Raw genomic sequence first — 23,232 nt, 5'->3', positions numbered from 1 at the left:
ACAACCTTCTTATTTTTAAATTATACAGTCTTAAATAATAGTCTAAGTAGCATTCATGTTTATGTAATAATACGAAATACATTGTTCATAAACCAGAATAATGTTCAACACTGGACCGATATGTCATATTTTAACAATAAAGAATGTTTTTTACAATGCTTGCATGCATTTTTTACGCTGGCAGCCCTAAAAGTCAAATACTTATCCGCCATATTGAAAGTTTTAAAGTGGGAAGTCGGTCAAGCGTTGACCTTATTTGTTATTTCTATTTATTGTGCTACCATATTTATTGCCTGAGCCATTAAAAAAAAGTGTTACATATTTAGTGATTTATTTGGTGTGATTTGGAGTATAACAAAAGCGATTTTGCAATTTTGCAATTCGCTTATTGAATACGTCACAGCGCCATGTTGTATTCCTGCGCTGATTGCAGGCACGAGAAATCTGCCAACCCGTTTATTTTCCGGGATTAGTTCCCGAGAATAAATCGAACTGCGATTTTGTACTCAAATATATTTTAATTTATATTTGTTGGCAAATGTATTACAACTTTAGTGGAATCGATGCATCCCTGTTGTCGCATTTCGAGTGCTAACTCCTAATACTAACTGCAGTTTTGTGCATCCGCGAAAGTTGAAAGGACTGTGTTGTAAAAGAAAGAAGTGATAATTAGCCAAAATTCCGGTCCCTACGCGCAGACGAGAAGGTGCCTACCCGCCGGGGCAGTCGGGCGAAGACATGAACAACAAACGCAAAAATCGCCAAGGACCGCCGAGGTAACTCGCCATCAACTTTGAGCATGACATGTCTTTGTTGTGCGGGCTGCGGCCCAGTGTGTAGTGCATTGCGAATTTTCTGTCACGTTGACAGTTTTTCGGGTGTATTTCAAACGTGGAGCACGATGTCTATGTAAACAAAATGATTAGATGTGGTGACGACCGCGAGCGGCGAGCGGCGCGGCGCGTGCGGCGTCTACGCCGCGCCGCGCGGCTGTCTTGTCTACAGTTTGGCCTACTTTCCCGAATACGCGTGACGATTAATATAGCTACCTGATCAGCTGCTCGGCCCAGTATACTACTGGCAAAGTGCACCCATCTAGTGCAAATTGAATGCACTGCAGTTACTTCCATATATTTTTAAACCTATTGTCGAGTGTCGAAGTGAGTACAGCACATTTTAACGCATAGGAAGTAAGTGTTGTTCATTCGTCACTTTCACTCCATAGCTTGAGGTTGCATGATGGTAATGCTTGGCACCAGTCCAGACATCTTAATTAGAGTGTTCATTTTTATTTAATTCACTTTTAGTCTTTGTTAAATGCTAGACAGTGCTCACTCATGCTTGTAGCAGTGATTGTAGTCCTTTTGTTTTCATGTCATTGCAAATTTTTGAGATGACCTACCTAATAATTGATAGTTATCTCTTATCTCGAATTGTATTACCTACATAAAAACAAGGTTATTTTGCATGTCCCGAGACATTTTTATTATGAAAGGTGACATTCTTTCCCCCCACCATACTAAACAGTTTAGGACTATTACAACAAAATTCTTTTATTATTGAGCATTGTAAAGTACTATTAACACCTTCATTAAGTATATTATCATTTCATGTTTCTTCTTGTTAGTACATAACCTCAATACATGTTTTTGCAGCATCCATATTGAATAGTGAGTTCTAGAAATTATTTGCTAGTCATTTCTCTCTGGTAATGATTCTGAGCATGATATGTGTGTTCAAGTGAGTTAGAAATTTGTTTTGGTTTTAAAAATAATTACACTTAGTTTGCAGGATAATTGCAATTAATTAAATATATTTGGTTGAAATTATCAGACATGGTATTAGAGTAAAACTACTTCAACTATTATTTGTTTTATGCTTAGAAATAACTTGCATTCCTGGTTAATTTAAATATTTTATGTAATTTTTTTTAAATAAATAATCATTTTAAGATTTTTACTATTACTTAAATCAACATTAGAATAATAATAATGTTTTATATTTGAGGAATAAATTACATAAAATATGAATAACAATGCAGATTATCAGTCACTTATCATATCTTAATAAAGTCTATGAGGAATAACATCCACAAATTCTACAGTGATATGTACATCATTGTGTCATATCAATATAATACCATTTGGTCAAATGTCTGATGCATTTAAACATTCAATATATCCTACTGTAAATCTGTAATAGGTTTTGGCTGCAGGGCCACCCATATGAAAAAGTTTTTATAGGGTAAATAATTTCACACTATAAAGTAGCATTAATAGTATAGCACTCACAAGTAATGTAACTTCCTATTAACGAAAGAAATTAAAAATTGGTTGATGAGTTTGGAGATTAGAATGTTCATACAAACAAACTCTCGAGCTTTATATATTAGTATGGATTGAGAGCATTAATGTTCATCATATCCTATCAATGGCTTTTTAAATTATCTTTTCAAAAGTAACATCCTTCTCATTCTTAGGTTATTTTGTATGTATATACCAAATATAATTGACATTGCACATTTTAACAACTTTGTATTCGTTTTTTTTTTTATTTTTTACATATTACGTAAGGCATGGGTCACGTTTCCTTTTATTATCTATATCCCTTTAAGGTTTTTACTATATCACGTTAATAGTTTTGCTAAAACTTTTGAGAATGTTATATTCCCAAAACATAATAATAATAATAGCCTTTATTAACAATCTTATAAGCTACATTTTTTTTTTTTTTTTTTTTTACAGACACCGGTTTCTTGATTGTCTTGCTTTCCAGCATAGGCCTCCCCAAGTGTTCTCCACAACAGTCTATCTTTTGCTTTTCTCATCCATAATGGACCTGCCACCTTTTTAATATCATCTTAACATCCCAAAACATAGTAACATAAAAATAAAACATTTCTCATTGAGCCATATCAAACTGTCTTTCTCTGACCTTACACCAATGTGGGACTGATGCAAAATACTGTTTAATACACAAAGGATTTGACTTATTTTTTACATCTAGCCACTTAATGTCCTCCTCTCGTAGAGTTAGTTATAACAATAGAATATAAAAATCATACAAACAGATGTATCTGGTAAAGAAAGACCCTCAATGCAAAGCAAATTAACGTCATTTAAATTTGTCTGTCAACATTATAACAATAAAATGTAATCTGGCATTTAGAAAGGTCAAATGTTGCCGTTCTAAGAATTATTAGCAGTTTTTGCTCTTTGTGAGAAAGTTTTTATCTGTATGTCATAAGGTTAGGACGACATGCGTTTTTTTTTTGTTTGATGATGTCAGCATTTACAGATATTGTTTATCACAAATGTCTAACAATTGTTTGGTGTTTTGTTTTTAAATATATCTGAATTATGAATCAAACTCCAGATAATAGACTATATTGTCTTTTGGTAGCATTGAAGGAATCAAAATCTTATCATTGCAGTCATTTAAGGATTCTGTGGATCCCCTGAAACAAAGAATTTATAAAATTCTAATAAAACAAAAATATTGAACATTTGGCTTTATTGAATTTTTTGCAGGATTCTAATGTTCTTACAATATATTGTTATTTATTATGGCCTAAGACATGTATTGATTTTACTGTACAAAAAGATCTTCATCGTAACTCACAATATATACATTGTTAACTGATCCTAAACTTACTGTAAGACAGTCAAGGCTAAAATAGTAGTAAAGTAAAAATCGATTGATTACTATTGCTTTCGTTCTAGAGATGTGTAAGTACACAAAGGTTATTTAAAACCTTATGTTACTTACCTTACTGATATTCAAAGTTACAAATCCACATTCCTAATGTACAAGGCTTTTAGACTCCGTAAGACAAGCGTAAGACACTCGTGTAAATGGACACAGTACTCCTGTTTTGTTCGGGGCCTACAAACAATAACGCGCGTTAGCCGTGTGTAATTAGAAATAGCTTGTCATGAGAGTGAGGTTAAGCCTGAATTTCTTAGTGAAAGAAAACCATTATTGGACTGTGAAACGATTCAATAAAAAAAACATTAAATGTATTCCCTCTAGATGCATAAAACTAGCTGATATAAACCTCAATACTGGGGTAGGAAGTCAATGCATAATTTATTTCTTGGCCACCAATTGTTATCCAATTTGCTTACATAATGGTTATGTGATGGAGTAACAATGTTGTGTCTATCCCTAGGTAATAATCGATTCCTTGGACATGAAATATAGAGAAAACTATGAATGATGGCAATTAAAATTTATAAATGTTTGGAGTATGCATATTTCATTATGTGAAATTGACATTTTCACATTGAATTGTGGCTGAGGGTTCAAATCATTTATTAATAATTTCTGCTACAAAACCTTTACAAGTTCTTACATGTTGTGATAGAGGAATAGTCTGAAAGTGACTATTTGTCCCATATTTAGAAACAATACTAAAAAAAGCTATACCCTAGAAGTAATAATGTTAGCTAGTTTTGCAGCAAATATCAGATTTCATTGAAAAATAAAACAAGAAAACGAGTTTCAATATGGCAACAATGTAAATGTCTAGTTTTTAGTCCCAAATAAAACAAACAATTCATTCAGCTTTACAAACTAGCTACTAGCTTTTGTTGTTATTTTTTGTGCAATTGCTAGAAATAACAAGAGTACAATAAATTGATGTTTTTTGTCATTTTATTATGCCTTTAAAGGCTTTTTTACTGGAGATAGTTTATTTTTAAACTTTTACCTTCGAAGTTAACTGATTATCCTTGGGCAGTTTTATGTTGCAAGAACTTGTTCAGTTTTGTAAAATTTTACCTGGTTCCGTTTAATTTTAACAATAGACTCCCTTTAGGAATGGTTTAAAAGATAGTTCTGCATAAGCGTTTTAGGGCAGCTTGTATGTCTAATAAAATTATTGACTATCAACCTTAGTCAAGTTTTATAGTAATTGTATGACATTTATTAATTTTCCATTTATATTTACATTTTAGGTAGTCCACCTAAGGAAGAACCCTTGGTAAAATTTTACCTTAGCTATATGAAACCATGTGGCATCTTCATGTCGAATTGGGTTAAGGGCACGCGGATGACGCAATATAGTGCTTTAACTACATAACAAACAAATCTCTGAAATGAAATATAATACAAGGTACATAGTGTATTTCTGTGCAAAATAGGTGTCCTTTGATACTACGTTAGAATCCTTGCGATTAAAGAGTAAAATTTCATCAATATCACTAGATTGTCCAACTTGGGAATGAAACTAAATATCTCAGCTTAAGGATGTTTCTACTAAACCAATGAAGCCCGTTGAAAAGTTTTTTTTTTTTTTATTAGTGAGGGAGTAATCCCGTTAATCTACCAATCTACATTTGAAAAGCGTGGTGGACTAAGGTCTAATCCCACTCAGTACTAGAGGAGGCCCAGCAGTGGGACAGTATGTAATACAGGGCTGATATTATAATTATTAATCCCGTTAATAATTGTATGAGAGCATGTCTGTGTAAGTGTGCCAACTGTCTCCTCTGGATATCAAAAGCAACAGTTGTTAAACTGTGTCATTATCAGTTTGAATATTTGCTACTGACTGGCCAGTGGATAATTAGTAAACAATCTTATAGAGTTATTTTAATTTTGGGATTTCCTTACATTTCAATCAAGTTGTTGATAAGTGACTGACTGCAGCCCTAGATCTTCAAATCAATATGAATATGTTTCTGGGGAAGATGATGTCATTTTTAACGTTATCTGAAATATCTGTTAATTAGATACACAAATGACAAAAAAACAAATTGGGTTAATTGTCAATTTGAAATCATTAGTGAGACCCTTAATATTTGAAGTATGGCATACTTACAATGAAAAATTATCTGTGAGGCCACTGCAATACTTAAGTGTACAATTAATAGCTACTTGTTACATTAGGTCTTGTGGAAAGTGATTGAGTGACTTTTACTTTATTGCAAATATATATACCATAAGACAGTCAAAGATTAGTCCAATTTATTGATGGCATCTATACAAGATTTGTATGGGAGTTCTAATTTACTAAATTTGAATAAACATGTTACTCAAGTGGCGCCTGTTCAAGAATTTCTTGTTTGCAATTCCTTTTATTTTTAATTACAAATAAACAAAATAAAAACGAAATATTTTTGCGATTCCTTTTATTTTTAATTACAAATAGACAATGTAAAAAATATATATTTTTTTAGATATATTTGATTCTGAATTGGATTTGAGACGTATATCTCTATCTCAATAAACGCTGTCGGCTTCATATGGCATATCATAAGAAATCATATTTCCATTTGATATTGTAACAAAATATATGATCAATATTGAAATTTAAAAATATATTTACGTGGGTTGCTTAGTTTGTTTTTAGAATTGGTAGGAAACATGATTAATAACTTGTCCCTTTATAAAAATGTATTCACTTTAATTTTAATAATATACTATATACATTTCATTAGCTGTAGGCAAGTTTTCTTGACTTTTGTTCTTTAATAGAACTCCGTGATTTCGTATTTTGTTGTACGTATAATATTTAGTTGGCAGTCCTTCATGTGTCGGGTTAGTTGCAATTATTTGACCATTTCTGCTTTAAAATAGTGTGGACGGCGCGTTGTGTTCCGGTTTTAATGTCATTTTGTAACTACTGGTATATGAGACTTGAAATCTGATGTCTCAGGATGACGAGTTAAGCACTTTCGAATACAAAGCTCTAAAAGCCTTTGTTGCTGTTTCCTTTTATAGTTGCAACGATCAGGCGAATAAACTGATTGTCTCGTTAAATAAAAAAAAAGTATTTCTAGCAGTAGCGAATAGTGAAGATTTCGACACAATATATAGGTACACAGATTTTGACACAATATATAGGTACTAATATGCATAAATGTAGTGTGGAAATTGTGCTGATAATTAGATTTTACATAAATTACGAAGGGGAAGCCGGCAAGAATCGGGTTGTATTGACCCTTTAGCACTTATTTTATCCCTCCAACTATAAGGGAGAGTATTGTGCTAGTCTTATAAAGATGGTATTCAAAAACACGTAGATATTTTTGATTCTAATCAGACACCAGGAAAGATGTAACATTAACAAAAATCTGCAAGTCATTGTATTAGAAATAATTAGCCTTCCGGTTTCCCACTGGTTATGAGAATAAGGTGTTTACTGGTAGGTCACTCATACGTGAAGGTCCGTCTGGGTGGGTACCTCCGCAATGTCTGTTTCTGCTGCTAAGCAGCAGTGTGTAGTCACTGTCGTGTACCGGTTTGAAGGACATTGTAGCCAGTGTAGCTTCTGGACATAATAAGACTTAATAGCTCATGTCTCAGGATGGTGAGCGCAGTAGAATACCAAACAATATTCTGTAATTCATGGTGTTGGATGGTGTTTCTATTGTTTATGGGCGGTATCACTTACCATCAGGTGAACGGCAAGCTCGTCTCGTCATTCAAAACAATAAAAAAAGTGTCTTGAGGTCTATAAACACATTTTATATAATTCCCGTCATTTAGACGCAAGTATAACGCGCGGTAAACGCGATGCTGTCGAGAAATACTTTTATATATTTGCGTTTCATTATCTATTTCAAAATCCTATTCTGAAACGTGCAGGTGGAAGTAGCGTGTAATTACTCGTACTTATAGTTAAATCAACTGTTTCCGTTATATTGGTGTAACTAATTGTTGGCTATACAAATTAAATAGTAAAAAATTAAATGAGTGTAAAACCAGAACTGAATTATAGAGCATAATATTGTTTTAAGTAAAAAAATCTTATATTTTATTATATTAGTTAAGCTTTTGCCCGCGGTTTAGCCCGCGTGAAAGAAATTTCCCCGTTTTTGCAATTTTTTTCATTAGTGCTCCGCTCCTATTGGTCATTGCGTGATGATGTTTAGTCTAAAGTCTTCATTGATTAATGGGCTATCCAACACTAAAAGATTTTTTCAATTCAAACCAGTAGTTCCCGAGATTAACGCGTTCAAACAAACAAACAAACAAACTTATCAGCTTTATATAATAGTATAGATAACACTTTGTTTCCTCCCTGCATCACTCAAAGGTAGAGAATGCCATCTATATTACATCCGCCTTTGGACCTTAGCGTATAAAAATGTGTAAGTAAATAAATAAATTTGTTTATTGAATTGATCTGCGCTCATAATGCTAAAATATGAAATTTTAAATCTCAGGTCCATTAATTTCAATGGCTACAATGTCCTTCAAACCAAAAAACACGACCGGCGGCAAAATGCTGCTATATATTTTTTATATCCGCCTACCGGCTATCCGGTGCTATCTCATTAGAAGCTAATCTTGTGCAATGGCAGATAAATGCGAGATTTTAAAAACTCAGTTTTCAATTGATCAACCTAAATCAGCAATAATTAATTAAACGGAAACGTAGCGATGCATAAACATATAATGTCGGTCAACTTGTCCGTTATCTTTCATTAATGAATGTTCATTCAATTTTTTAAATGTTAACAAATTTTCATACCTTTTCGTATGTTTCTGAAGTAGTATTTTTTATTCAGAAAGGAGTAGAATATTATAAGTGTAACATGTACAGAATACGTTGTGTTTCAAGCTAGCATTTGATCGCGGTTAGGTGATTTAGACAAAAATAAAAGCTCAGGTATATGTTGTTTCCTATTAGCGAAGCATTTTTTCTATATTCTCATCATACTAATATTATTAAAGCGAAAGTTTGTGAGGATGGATGTATGTTTGTTCCTCTTTCACAAAAAAACTACTGAACGGATTTGGATAAAAATGTACAGTAATATTGATTATACATCAGAATAACATAGGCTACAATTTATAATGTTTTTGTGTAATTTGGTCATAATATACATATCAAGTAAGTCGGAAAAAATATTATACGGATATACCGCTTTACGCGGGCGAAGCCGCGAGCAAAAGCTAGTATAATATAAACCCATTAATTGCTGAACAGATTTAGATAAATTTTCGTACGCAGAATGATTACATCTTGGATTAACAAAACGGTAACAAACCGTAACAAACAATGAACAACTAGTTATAAAAGATTTGGTAGTAATACATTTGTCTTTCATAATTGCACTAATGACGAACATTGAATAATCAATTGCCCCGGCGCTCTGTCTGGTTAGCAAAAGTTCTTCGTGACCCACAAGATGCGCCTCTGCCCCAGTTTTAGTTTTAATTCTATTACATCTATCGAATTCCGCTTGTCTGATGCCGGCCGGCGATTTTGCGCAGAAAAATAAATCATTATTGTATGGAGCATGTATGTACTTTTAATTTGTTAAATTATTGTACATATAAAAGCTTAAATAGCTCTTATAAAAGTTATTTTTCATGAGAGTTCCTTTTATTGTCAACTTAGGTCCATCTAAATGGTTAAGAAGTTGGGGTTAATTTTTTCAGGTGCATCGGTATTATTTCGTTTCCACTATTTATCTCATTAAGGAACCCACAGCCTTTCAATTTAAAGCCGGCTCGTCGGCCGCTGCGTCACGGAAGTTATTAAAAAATTTCCAATGTATACGTATGTAGCGTCTCAGAGACCATATTTTGGAGTTGTTGTCCGATCATAACTTCTACACCACAGTGCTAAGTGATCAAAAGCAGACTTAGCCTTGTTTGAGTTAAAAAAAAAAACAATCCATTATCTGTGACATTTTCTTTTTCTTTTAAAAGTATCGTTCGAATGACGCGCGGAACTACTTATGCTTAATTGTTTTAGAGTCAACCCGTGACAGAAAATAATGTACAAAACACGAGCCCAGCATAAAACGTGGGGCATCGGAAACAAAACCTTGACCCCGAAGCTACGTTTATTACTGAATGTTCACAGATCATTGTTAAAGCAGTAAATGAACGTAATGTTGGTTATTTATATCGTTAGATTCAAAGACCGTAGATCCTCGGCGATTATCGAGATCCAAAGATGGCATTGTAAAAGTTGTAAACAGATTCCTTAAACAAGAAAAACCTAATAAAAAACATGATATCTGATTTGCCGACTTCAAATGTAATATGTCAACATAACAGAAACAGTACAAGTCATTTCAGTTCTCAGTTACACTCGGACTAACTGGCTCGGTGGTGTAGTTGTATTACGTAATTGGCCCGACTGCCGCGCTTAGGTCCCAGATTTGTATACGGGTCTGGCAGTGATATCAGAATTAGCAGCTCAGTGTCAGCCTGGAGTCTTATTTGTGTGTTCGATAGGCAATAGGCTCGCTCCCCACCACATCATGGAACAGAATAGACACATCGAAAAGTGGTTGCAATAGTTGTGCCCTTGCTTACCTCCTTCAGAAATAAAAGGCGTGTGTGTTCTGACCTTCAGATTTTATTGTCACTTACCATCATTCGAACGTCATCTCTCATCAACTCATCCAGTCATCGGTCGTGTAAGCATAACTCACCGCTTTAGGTGCCTCTTTCAAATAAGGAAATGCCGCAAATCAGAAACGTTTGCAAATCACAGATTGGGAAATCCAATTCGCAGTCTTAAATTCTAGGATATTCGCACGCTAGGCCGCGGAAGACGTCGGAATACTTATTATGTTAATTAGTTGTCAGACATTAATATTATGTTGCAAGTTTAACAAGCAATGTAGAATTAATATGCTATGTAATTATGCCTAAAATACATTTCATGCGCAACACAGGAAATTATAAAATATAGCATAAAATCAGTTTATTTATGACATGAAAATACACAACTGTAATCGCAGCTGACATTTTGCTATCTCCCTCGCACAACTGCTTTACAATACCGGTGACGTTACAGACCAATAATTTTGTGTCATATATCAAGTAACCTTACAATCAGCTTTCATAATCGAAACTTCTTTATTTTTAAATTAATATTGTTTTTTTTTTAGTTAATTAACGAAAATTATTAAAGTTAAAAGTCCGGCCAGTATTTGGTTAATTTGTTGATCCGATTACGTTGTAATGCAAAGGAAAAGCCTCTGATTAGTGGTTCAGAGGGGATAATGTCGGGCCAGTACAGTACTCCAAGATGGCTTATGTCCGGTGCCTCATGTCATTTACATTTCATATATTTATTATATTCATTTAGGATCTATTGCTGCCGTAGAAATCTAATGCCTGACTCATATTAATAGAAACCACGTTAAATGTTCTAAAAATAAACTGCTCCCTTAAAATGTGTCAAAAAATGTCACGTCAGTCCGTGTCGTTTCATTGTGATTGGTCGAGAGACTAACACGTGATTCTCTCGTTGGTCTCTCGACCAATCACAAACGAGTCGGACCTTCGTGTCGTGTTTGTAATGCCACAGTCTAAGGGGTTGGGGTAGTATTTCGATAGAAGTAAAGATTTCATGGTTTCAGACTATATGCTACTAGATGCCTGGACCCAGTAGACATAATCTTGATAATAATATAGGTATTCATTAATTTGCCTGTAATTTCAACTTTACAGTCTAAATTGAACCCACTCGTATAATATCAATATTCATTATGAATAATTAATTGCCGCTTCATTACAATCCACTTGATACTGCTTCCTATTATGTAGTTTTATAATCTTTTATCATAATTTCTGTAACCTATTCCTCGTATCTCCAGGTATTTTCTCTAAAAATATTTCTTGTCAGATACGGAAAAAGTACGATTTTATTACATATATAGAATTAACGTGATTTTTTTTGTTTTTGTGACGTCATTAACCTATTGTAATTTTCTAACCAACTATAACAGCACAATATTGAATCAAAAGTCTCATCCATTATAACTATAACCATTAAATCACGCAGTCGGCTAAAAACCGAAAGTGGATTCACTCTCGCACAGTTTCAGCGCGGCCCCGCGGCTTGACATTCTGTTACATATTCATGGTAGAATAATAACGTGGTTACACTCTCTCGACACGAACCCGTTAATTCGTACGCTTTACTGGTTTTATCACTTATCGATTAATTACCGTGTAACGTTTGATCGTGTGGTAACCGAAAAATAGCTTTGTCAGTGTACGTTATTTTGTGACTTAATACTGGGTTCTTAGAGTGCAATTTGACATATTTCTAGATGTCTTTCGTTAGTCAAAATGTAAAATCTACCCCTAGTAAGACCGCGTTGAGGTCTTGGGTTCGAATCCAGGTCGGACCAAATATGATTGACTGGGTTTTTCCATCTTAAAATGATATAGTCGCAGCTCGGTGTTTTGGCGGAGTGATACACCCATGCCTCAGAAAGCACGTAAAGTTATTGGTTCTGCGCCTGATTTCTCCGATGATGTCAAATTGCCGTATTTTCTGTCAGAGTGAAGGAACAAAGTGCACCTGTTATTGTGCACATTTGTGCACTGTAATATCTTCGCCGTATCTGGTTGATCTCCGTTGGGATTGACCGCTGTAGCCAAAATTTGGCCAGAAAGAATACGGATGCGAGTAAATTATTTAAAAAAACCGAAAATTTAAAATCTGGGAATGAAGGCCCTCTTGTTCGCATTAATATTTCCGGTTATTACAATAAAGAAAAATCTTTATAAAATCAAACAGCATTTTGGTCCCTCCCAGTTATTTTTTGGCATCGTGCAACCCTACCGCGGATTTGGCGCGTGTTTGGACCAATTTCGGCTAGAATCTTACTGCTTACAAGACGATATACTTTGTCATTCACAAGACTTGTTCGCTCGGAACTCTCATACTCTCATCATAGTGGAAGAATGTGGTATTACAATGGCTTAAAATGGTTGACATTAAAGAATTTTTTTGTCCTTTTTTATAAATAAAATAATTCGTTTATTTGGCCTGATGTCAAATATCATTTAAAGGTACCAAATATGTATAACATTCAAGCTCCCAAATAAAGGGTAAACAGAAGATTAATATAAAAGTTTTATTTGAACATTGTGGCGCACGCTAAAAAGTGACCTTAACAATATATTTTTGCCATCTTTTAACGCTTTGCGATAAAACTCTTTGAGACCTGTAGACAAACCACATTATTCATACACGTTTTTTATCTAAGGACGGAGCATTGCTGTGATAACAAGTCTGTTTTTCAGTGCTGACGGCATGGCAGCCTTCGCAGTGCGTTGACATAGGGCCGTTGTGATTGGCTAATATTGAGATACAACTTACAACAAAGCTGAACAAACAGCAAGCCGTCAAATAAACAAAGCTGAAAAACAGCCTTGTTATCACAGCAATGCTCCGTCCTTAGATAAATAACGTCTATGAATAAGGGGAAAAGTCATTTAAGTTGACAAGCCCTACTTACAGACTTATCGTTCCGATACGTCGTTCCTGTACATTATTTTCTTTCCTATTAGTATTACTGATTGAAAGCGGTCGCGGCTACGACCTCTGGACCTAGGATTTATATTTTGTGGTCGTTAATCTAATGCACCTAGCACTTTGTAATCTGGTATCTGGTCGTCAGGTCGCCGCGGGGCCGCGTGGTGGCGGAGGGCGTGTACAACAACGCTCACTTCATGCACGCAGCGACGTCACACGTGGGCGACATTGTGCAGGTCCTCACGCAGTCCGGCAGCCTCTGGGAGGGCGTGTTCAAGACATTCAGTGCTCAGTTTGAGGTGAGTTGACATTAAGTTTGGACTAGCACGTTCTCATCAATATATTGCACAAGAAATTGCAGATGCGTTTTCACTATCATGTTATTTTAATAATTCTATCGCAGGAAGTTCTGGAAGCTTCGAAATTTGCAGAAACCCGCTTGCCGTGATTGTTTACATTGTAAAAATTGCTTGCGGAAGCCAACTTTCGGAAAATCAACTCGGAAATCAACGAGTATGCAATTGTATTGCTGTCCGGTTCAAAAGATTAGTTGGCGCTGCAATCAGAGATTCAGAGATTACGAATTCGATCTTCGAAGTCTTCGTTTGTTTATTACAAAGTTACAAAACTCATAAATCATAATTCTAAATTGATCAATGTTTTGTTTTTATTTTAAAGCAGGCTAATATTAGAATAAAATGAATGTGTACGGTCCGATTATAATTTTACTAATAACAATAACAATATCAAGATTAAAAGTATAAGTTACCGTCGACCGTACTTATGCAACGTTCACACGCAAAAATCCACGATTAACGTCCCGTGCGACAATAAAAAAAATCGTATAAACGCACAAATATTTCATTTATACCGCGAATGATAGAAGAAAATGTTGAAAAAACCCATTTGTCACGGTCGAACGGTCGCAATGTGTAGAAATCGTACGCCGCCGCCGCCCCGCCGCCCCGCGCCTCCCCGCGCCGCCCGCTAGCATACTACGGCGATGTCATTGTACTTTTTTTGACGGGTCATGATATTATCGTAACTTAGGCTGCGTGCACACTGACGGTGACGTAGAACGATGCGACGTAAGAGCTAGGACACAAAAACACGTTTTGATATTTGTATATCAATGTATACTGGCATCAATAAACTTTTTGACCGAGTTTGATATTATCGTAACTTAGGCTGCGTGCACACTGATGGTGACGTAGAACTACGCGACGTAAGAGCTAGGACACAAAAAACACGTTTTGATATTTTTCTATTAAAGTATACTGTCATCAATAAACTTTTCGACCGACTTTGATATTATCGTAACTTAGGCTGCGTATACACCGACGCGCCGGTGACGTACAACAATCCGACGCAAGAGCTAGGACACAAAAAACATACTTTGATATTTTTATATCAATGTATACTGGCATCAATAAACTTTTTGACCGAGTTTGATATTATCGTAACTTAGGCTGCGTGCACACTGACGGTGACGTAGAAATATGCGACGTAAGAGCTAGGACACAAAAAACACGTTTTGATATTTTTTTATTAAAGTATACTGTCATCAATAAACTTTTTGACCGACTTTGATATTATCGTAACTTAGGCTGCGTGTACACCGACGCGCCGGTGACGTACAACAATCCGACGCAAGAGCTAGGACACAAAAAAACACGTTTTGATATTTTATATCAATGTATACTGTCATCAATAAACTTTGTTGCAAACATACAAGCAATGTTTTTTAAAGATTAGGTTTAAGAATGTCGAAAATAAATAACTTAAGGCCGTTGATATTTCTATTTTTATTTGTTTTATGCTAAAATCTTTTGGCTTATTTTCATCCATTATGAGATAATTGTAGATTAAAGATTGACCACCTATAGCGGACATAGTACAGAGCGTAATTAGTGAAGGGCGCTGGTCGAACGATCAAGTGCCCTTTTACTGGCATGATTCGAGTTATTCAAAGGAGTGTTAGCATCACATAGGCCGGTAAGGTAATGAGCGGAATGGGAAACATTGAAATGAAATGTTCGTTATGTGCCAACCGAGCAAGATGGGCGAGTCGCTCGCCTAATAGTAAGCAAAACCGTTAAACAGTAGCCATACAATCCAGGTCATAGAATAATAAAGATTTAAGAGCACAGTGCTTTTTCTATTCTCAGCTGGTGGTAGGTCTCTGACTGGTGCAGTGGTAGGTCTCTCATATGTGAGAGTCCGCCTGGGTAGGTACCACCGCCATGTCTATTTCTACCACCAAGCAGCAGTGTGTAGTTTCTGTTGTGTTCCGGTTTGAAGGACATTGTATATCTCAGGATGTTGAGCGCAGCGAAATACCAAAAATACTATGTAATTCAAGGTGTTGGATGGTGTTTCTACTATTTATGAGCGGTCGTATCGTTACCATCAGGCGAACGGCAAGCTCGTCTCGTCATTCAAAGCAATAAAAAAAATGGCCGGTATTATAGCACTGGCTACAATTTCTTTAAATCAGTAGACAGTCTTGGTTAGCAGCAGAAATATAAATTGACATTGTATATAGATTGAGTTATGCAATAATATACCTTAAGTCTTATAAATACATTCTCACGACGTGATGTGATGCCTCCACGGGACTGGGGAATGTTTTGACGAATACATTATAATGCAACCACACTGCGATGCAATTAGTCGTTAAATCTGCAAACATTCTAATCCTTTCACTAGTAAAGTCTAGCACGCAATGCGATTGTAAAATCGGACAAACTTGATGTACTCCTAGATTTTGACTAAAGTTTGCCTCGGTCATTATGTATTTTTTTGTAGTATTGTGAATTATCGCTTACTTTAACGGTGAAGGAAAACATCGTGAGAATACCTGTATACCTGGAAAGTTCTCGAAAAAAGAATTTCGAATGTATGTGAAATTTGCAAATTCGCACCATGCCAGCGTGGTGGACTAAGGCCTAAACCCTCAGTAAATGAGACCCGTGCCCGTCAGTGGGACAGTATATACTACAGGGCTGGTATTATTTATTTTTATATTTTTATTAAAAGATACGCGCAGTAATAAATAGCTGTAAGAACGGAGGTCGCAAGATATCTTCTGTTGATTATAGGTGTCCCAAAAATTTTTCCAAACCTGAATAAACCGGGATAACACTTCGGTATAATAAACGAATATCGAGTCATCTAGTCCAATGCAACGGTAAATCTGGGAGGTGGTTTAAGTGATCTCATGGGGAAAAGTAGTTTGCATAGGCTGCACACCCAGGATCCACCAGAAATGTAATCCAAGGTAGTAGGACTCTAGTTCTAACAGATCCCTAAACAAATTAATTCAACTGTAATAGTAACATGGTATTAAAAATGCACATTGTTTAATACCAAACCAGATAATCGGGTCAAATAGCATTATGTCAACGTTAGGTAATTGTGTTTGAGCTAATCCGTAAAGCCGTATTAAAGGCGCTTAGGCCTCGCCAGTGGTATAGGGGGCGAAATACAAAACAATATTACTGACGTTATAATTATTAACAATGTTTTAGGTTAATAAAATTTCAAACTGTGGTGTATGGCAGGGATGGCGGACTAATAGCGTGCCAGTAGCACGTGACAAAAAAATTCGGGCACGCGAATAATATGCCAAACAAAAACATCATTGGGTCATAAAATAAATTCGCTTAAAAAGGGCACTCGGATAAATGAAACCGGTCCTGGATGGCACGTTACATGCCATTTTTTTTTTTTTTCTATCTAAATCATGCCACGTTAACCATTAAAGTTTTGTTATACCTGGTGTATGGGATCAACACTATCAGACCATCTAGTAACTCAGTTGAACAGATGAAGTTTTGACCACCAACCCGCAGTTTACTATCGTGGTATCTTATCGCGCAAATTTACGAATCATTAGATGCAAGATTCAACTCGGCGGTAGATTATTTATAGGTCAATAAAAATGCATAATCGCGGCATTAGGTTCATAATTTGTCTTCAAAGATGGGACGAGAATGGAGGATGAACCGCAGCGACCCATTTCCTATATTTGTATGAATCTGTTGGCCATTGTGCAATTGTGGGAGCTAATATTTGGGCCCATTTATGAATGAGTGTTCGATTAATATAGAATAGTGAATTGACTTATTTTTATTTATAACTTTTATAAAATATATACGTCGTATTAATTCTACAACAGAAGAAATCATTGAAATCTAGTGAAAAAATGCCATTGAAATTAGTTAGTAGGGGTGAGTGTCAGAAAACAGAAAAGGGACAAAATACTTGCATGTGACGTCGGCGGGCATTACGATGGATACGAAAGAAAGAGATGGAGCGATATCCCCACTCCTACACGTAGCAATATTTGAAATTTGAATTATTGCCTCATTTCTTATCGAATTTCAGTGCTGTTTTCACAGGATTTCTTTTTTGGACTAATTGCTGTTGCATATTAAAAAATGCACAAAATCAAACATAGTCAAACACCCTATAAGGCACAAATTAGATATAACTTCGATTAAATTTAATTCTGGACTCACTACGCAGTACGTTATGGAAGTCATAGTTCAAAGCTGGTTATGTTTATATGAAAGGGAAGAAATGAACATGTCACTATATCCAGCCAAAGCTTTGCTAAACACTTTTACCCAAAACAGCTGATGACAAGCCTCATAATGCCCAGTATTCAATATCTATGAATATCCTTTGTAAATTATTTTTTCGTTACTAAAATGCTTTTAAAAATCAGCATTGAAAAAAAAATGGATTATTTACATATTTTCAACCCCAAAAGGTTATTAATATGACTTAACTCTCCACTCTTAGTTTTACACCACTACCTCCATTAGTAATGTATTGTAGTACAGTCCACAACACATTGCATCTATAATGTGTCGTGCCATCTCACTCTTACAAACAAGGGGTGACGTATAACTAAAATGTTCTTTGTTGCTCTTTGTAATATTGTTACCTAAAATTACTATTTATTATCATCCAAATATTATTATAACCGATAGAAGAAAAAAAACAAATTTGTCAATACACTAGATAGACAAAGACAGCATGATCATTGACACACCATTCTATCCAAACATACGGTTTTACGACGTCCTACGAAATATTTCGTATCAGTTTGGAATCAGGCAAGTTCATCAGTCCGTCCGTATCGTGTGAATGGCCCGGGCCGCCACAATGCACTGAGCCGGGTGCGTTTCGGAGATCTGCACTGAGCTCGGATCGTGCGACCCCAGCCGAATTGCGGTATATGGGTCGGATCAATAAACGCACCGCCGGCCCGACTGTGGTGCTGGGCTCGGTTTTTTTTTATTTACGTCAGATCGCCCGTGGGACACTGGATTCGGTGAGTGACTGTGATGTTTGATGATTACGCCCTTTGCGTTGTTTCAAGAGGTTACTTTGTTGTGTCGTTGATTATTAGATTAAAGTGTGGTTTTTGATGTATAATCTGATGCTTTGAGCTAGTGCGATTATTTGTGATTTTTGTAAGATATTTACGTTTTTGGTGTCTTTGTTAAGTTTTTCACGTCTTTGATACAGTGTTAATGTATATATGAATGGTATCGGGATTTTGAAGTTATTTACTATACGAAGTTTAATGTGTTTTTGCTTTTAAGTAACGTTAGTTTGGCGAAAGCGGCATGGTCCTTCGAGCTGGATATGTCTGATTCGAATCGAGTGCAAACACTTCTTACTTATCAATTTATTACTTCGTTGCTAATCGTAACTCACTTTTTACATACCTATTAGTACTTTTAATCTCCAACAAAAAATTTACTTAGAATACAATTATATTATTAATAAATATTAAATACTATTTCTTAATGCGCCGAATACGCAGTACCTTACAAAACCACAACGCCAACAGTGTTACACCAAAAGAAATCAATGAATCATTCAACTTCAAGCAGTATTTTTACAAATCTGAATTTCAAGGTTCGCGTTAATTGTATTACAAATTGCATGCGTTTTATTAATGAGACGTAGCCGGCAAAGGCGCAGGGCGTGCATCCGCCGCGTCCCAGCAGCTCACCTCGCTATGCGGGTCATGGTGTACGGGATACCGCGCCGGTCTGGGAAGCGCTTCCAATATGGTTTCCTTTATAGACACTAAAGAACTGGTGGTAGAGTTAATATTGACGGAATCTAAATAATGTTCAAACATTTTACGGATTGAAATAATTCATTTCATTTTAGAAGCGCTTCCCAGGCTCTCTATGACACCTCAGACAGTCTATATAATAAAATAAAAAATGGTTTTCTGTCAGTAATGGAAACAAAGAAATGATAACCTATTGTCGTTCGCATGAAAGTATTTTATAAGATTATAAATGTTATTGAATTTATTACGAAGTAAACTTTAGGTTAATCAAGTCTAAGCACGTGGTCTTTTTGTGTCAAATTTCGTTCATAGATGTTTAATGGTTTATAAGCTATTGGTTAACAAACATTTGCATATTTGAAATAACAGTAAGAAGTAAGATTCAAATTATAATAATTTTAAAATATTAAAGTAAATTGTATAATTCAAAGCTATGTTTGGTGCTAATACTACTATTTTTATATGGACTGTCAAAACCAATAGTGCTAAAAACAACTAAAGGTTTTTGCGAGTCCTAAAAAAATCAATATTACCATCAACATCTACACACATTACAGATCACACTTTTATTTCCGAAGGAGTAAACAGAAGTGTAACCAGAGCATCCACTTTTCGTCAATTGTGTTCTGTCTCATAACGTGATATCGCCGTATCGGACCCAAATCCAAACTCCTGGTTGATACTGGGCAAAAAAATCATTAGCCGACCCTCGATTCGAATCCGAGACCGCAGAGCGGTGTCGTACCGCACCCTTAATACAACTACGCCACCGAGGCAATTGCAGCGCATTGTACTTACGAACTTCTAATAAAAAATATTTAGATAATAACCATTCCATTCGGTCTAGACTTAGCTGCAGCTGCAATAGAAAATGTTGCGAGGCACCGACCGCACCGCTTTCCAGACTATTACATAAGTATTAGACTGCAGTCACTAACCTTGCCAGACTAATGTGATTTGAACAGCGTCTCGGGGTTTTTTCACGTCCTTTATGCAAGCGTAATATTTTCCTATCGCTTTTTATGAAACCGAGTTAATAAGGTTTAAATTTGCTGCTGAAAATTTGGTTAGTGCCGGTAAAGTTCTGAATATTATTGGGTTGGTGAAGTAAAGGATGATTGCATAGTGGCTATGAATGTTTTGATGAAATTGGTAGTGAAGTTTTGGGTACAAGATTTAATCTCGGGGCGATGGTCGCTGTTCGGTATGTTGCTGCATTTGAGGCCATTTTCAATAAACGATCGCTTTGATCCATCGTGAAAATGGATCAATCAGAAGTCTTTTGACTGGTTTATTCTGGGATTGGATAGAAGATTAAGATATGGATCGTTTATCGAAAACTGCCGTTAGTAAAGTTTCTAATGACTACTGTTTGTGCAAAGGTAACGCAAACGAACTCGCAAGAAACTTGTCATGAATATAAAATACATACGAATCCCTTACATGTAACCATAGTTTTTTATATGCTCTGACTGACGTGACGAGCTTGTCGTTCGCCTGATGGTACCTAAGCAATACGACCATCTACAAACAGCAAAAACACCATCCAAAAACTTGAATTACGATTCTCACATATGAGAGACCTATCATCAGTAATTAAGAAAGGATTTTTAGCAACTCATCATTTACACGTAACGTTTAAGAGATCTAACAACTTTGTCTTCGTCAATGTTTATATTACAAAGTATAATATAATGCAAAGCAATTAGAACATTAAATCAGGCATCAGTTTTCGAGTCGAATGTCGCGGACCCGGCTCTTGTGTTCATCCGAGCTTCGTATCCTTTGATACAAACGATACGGGCGTCGTTTGACGCGATCTCTGCATATTCTGTTCTTAATTTTGACTACAGCACGATACCGGGATGGTAATAGGGTTACCAACTATATTATTATTTTTTATTTTTCTTATATTGTTTACTCGCCTTCAACTACCGTTTTCTTGTATTGTAAATCACCACGACAGTGACTGCGCTACACCCTGTTTTTTGTCGCTTAATAAAATCTATCTTATGAATACTTTTCTAAAGCCAGGGCGAGCGAAAAAATGGTTATAGGGGATACATAGGTTTTCCGATTTAAATGACATCTAAATACCTCTGGTTTGGGTTCCTAATCAATTTTATGTCGTGATACCGACTAATACCCACGGTGGCCTGTTTCTTTACATCTGGGACGGTTCCAACCTCAGAGGTCCCCTTTAAGGCTGGGTGCTCCCAGCAAAATGGATTGTTAATCGTATTTTTAGAAGGTATTCGAAATTTATAATAACTCTAACTTTTACTCATAGCTTCGTCCGCGTTACGTTTTTTTGGAATAAAACGTAGCTTACAGCACTCAGGAATAATGTAGTTTCCAATTAGTTTAAAGAAAATCGTAATTGGTATAGTTCCTGAGATAAGATCGTTAACAAAAACTACAGTGGATACAAATATCCTACCACCAGCAAAGTACCTACAATATGTTATATCATGCCTTCTAACATTTTGATGCAATGCGGGACGTTGCTTCCTAAAAATACCTAAGCTGGCAAAGATACTATAAAGAACTGTCACGATGATGTATAATTCATATAATATACACATATATGTAGTACAACTGATAATGCATAAAGCATTTCACAAATATGTCTTTTAGATTTCTCTTGTGTCGTTTACTCTCGTTATTGATTTAATGTAGAAATTCAAATGGAAATACGTTTGACATTCCGCATTTCCGGTTTTCACGGTGATTAGGTCGGCTAAGAATTTAGGAATGCGTGGCGGTTCATTTATACTAGAAGTTTGAGCTACATTTTGTATTTGTTATCAAATATATAGTAAATTATAGTTAAAAAAAAAAAAATATTTTTGTAAAATAAACAAATTGTCCGAGGTGGCAATTAACCGCGACTAGCACTTTGCTGGTGGTAGGATATATTTTATATCCGTCCGGATAGCGACCACCGTACACAAGGTTAAAACTCAGCATAGTGACCGACGTAAGTGTCGCGTTCCGGGACCAGCCTGTGTATATCCGGTTCCAACAGGCCGGCATAATTATGTTGACTGTCGAAGGGTAATCTCTCGTCAGTCGACATTCTATTGGACCCCACTCCACTTACCATCAGCTATAGTAGGGTCACTTTAGCGAGCACTTATAAAAAAAAGCTATAAATACCGAGAATGTGACAAGTTTAGGATTATCAATCAAAAGTTTAGTATAGTAAGTATTAATATTAATTGTGACGTTTTCTTTACTTAGTATTTGACAGTGCTTAGTTACGTGATTATGCACTATCCTCGACGAAATCTTACGCTAAAAATAAATTAACATTCAAAGTCGGTTATATAAAAATAAAAAAAACATGTTTAGCACTAATTAATTCCTAGAGCCATTATAGAATGTACAGAAGCTTTAATTAACGTTAGAGTTATTTGATAAAAAAAAGTATTACGCTTGCAATTGATTAAGTTTTAAACTTATCAACGTGTAACTGATTAATATTAAATAAACATATTGCATATTGTATAAAATAATAATTTTAAAGCGTATAGATCTTACGCAGTAATCACAAGTCCGACAGTTGTATGACTAATTGAATTAAGCGAAATTTTGCAATGTTATACATTATTTGAAATCAATGTTTTTTTTGCGTCTTAAGGTTAAATAAAATAAATATCAATTAGCCTTAATATTATTGGAATCTATTTTATTATTTCTATAACTTACATTCTTAAAAAAAATCACGTATCTGTGGAAGTACGTGCGGAGACCGTGCCCTTTTGACGTCCAACGTTAGTTGTCAATCATGTTAATATGTCGTACAGCGAGTAATACTAGACATAAAATTGAATTGTACAAATATAATTTGACTTGACCTTAGGTATGGTACTGAACT

General features: G+C 35.4%; 1 protein-coding gene across 6 annotated transcripts in view; it reads left to right on the top strand.

Moving 5' to 3' along the window:
* The first annotated feature begins 202 nt into the window (after window positions 1–202).
* The window catches only part of LOC115455714 (ataxin-2-like protein), a 47,578-nt gene continuing 24,548 nt past the window's right edge, over window positions 203–23,232 (top strand). For 5 of the 6 annotated variants that reach the window (XM_037436981.1, XM_037436980.1, XM_037436983.1 and 2 more), the window contains exons 1-2: window positions 203–776; window positions 13,395–13,548. In XM_037436981.1, the coding sequence (XP_037292878.1) occupies window positions 739–776; window positions 13,395–13,548 (192 nt within the window). In that variant the 5' untranslated portion in view covers window positions 203–738. Of the gene's footprint in view, window positions 777–927; window positions 1,161–13,394; window positions 13,549–23,232 lie in introns of those variants that run through there. The other variant, XM_037436984.1, reaches the window with a different exon arrangement.

This window comes from Manduca sexta, chromosome 9 (genome assembly GCF_014839805.1).
Source record: "Manduca sexta isolate Smith_Timp_Sample1 chromosome 9, JHU_Msex_v1.0, whole genome shotgun sequence".
Lineage (NCBI taxonomy): Eukaryota > Metazoa > Arthropoda > Insecta > Lepidoptera > Sphingidae > Manduca > Manduca sexta.
This window is presented reverse-complemented; position numbering and strand designations above follow the sequence as displayed.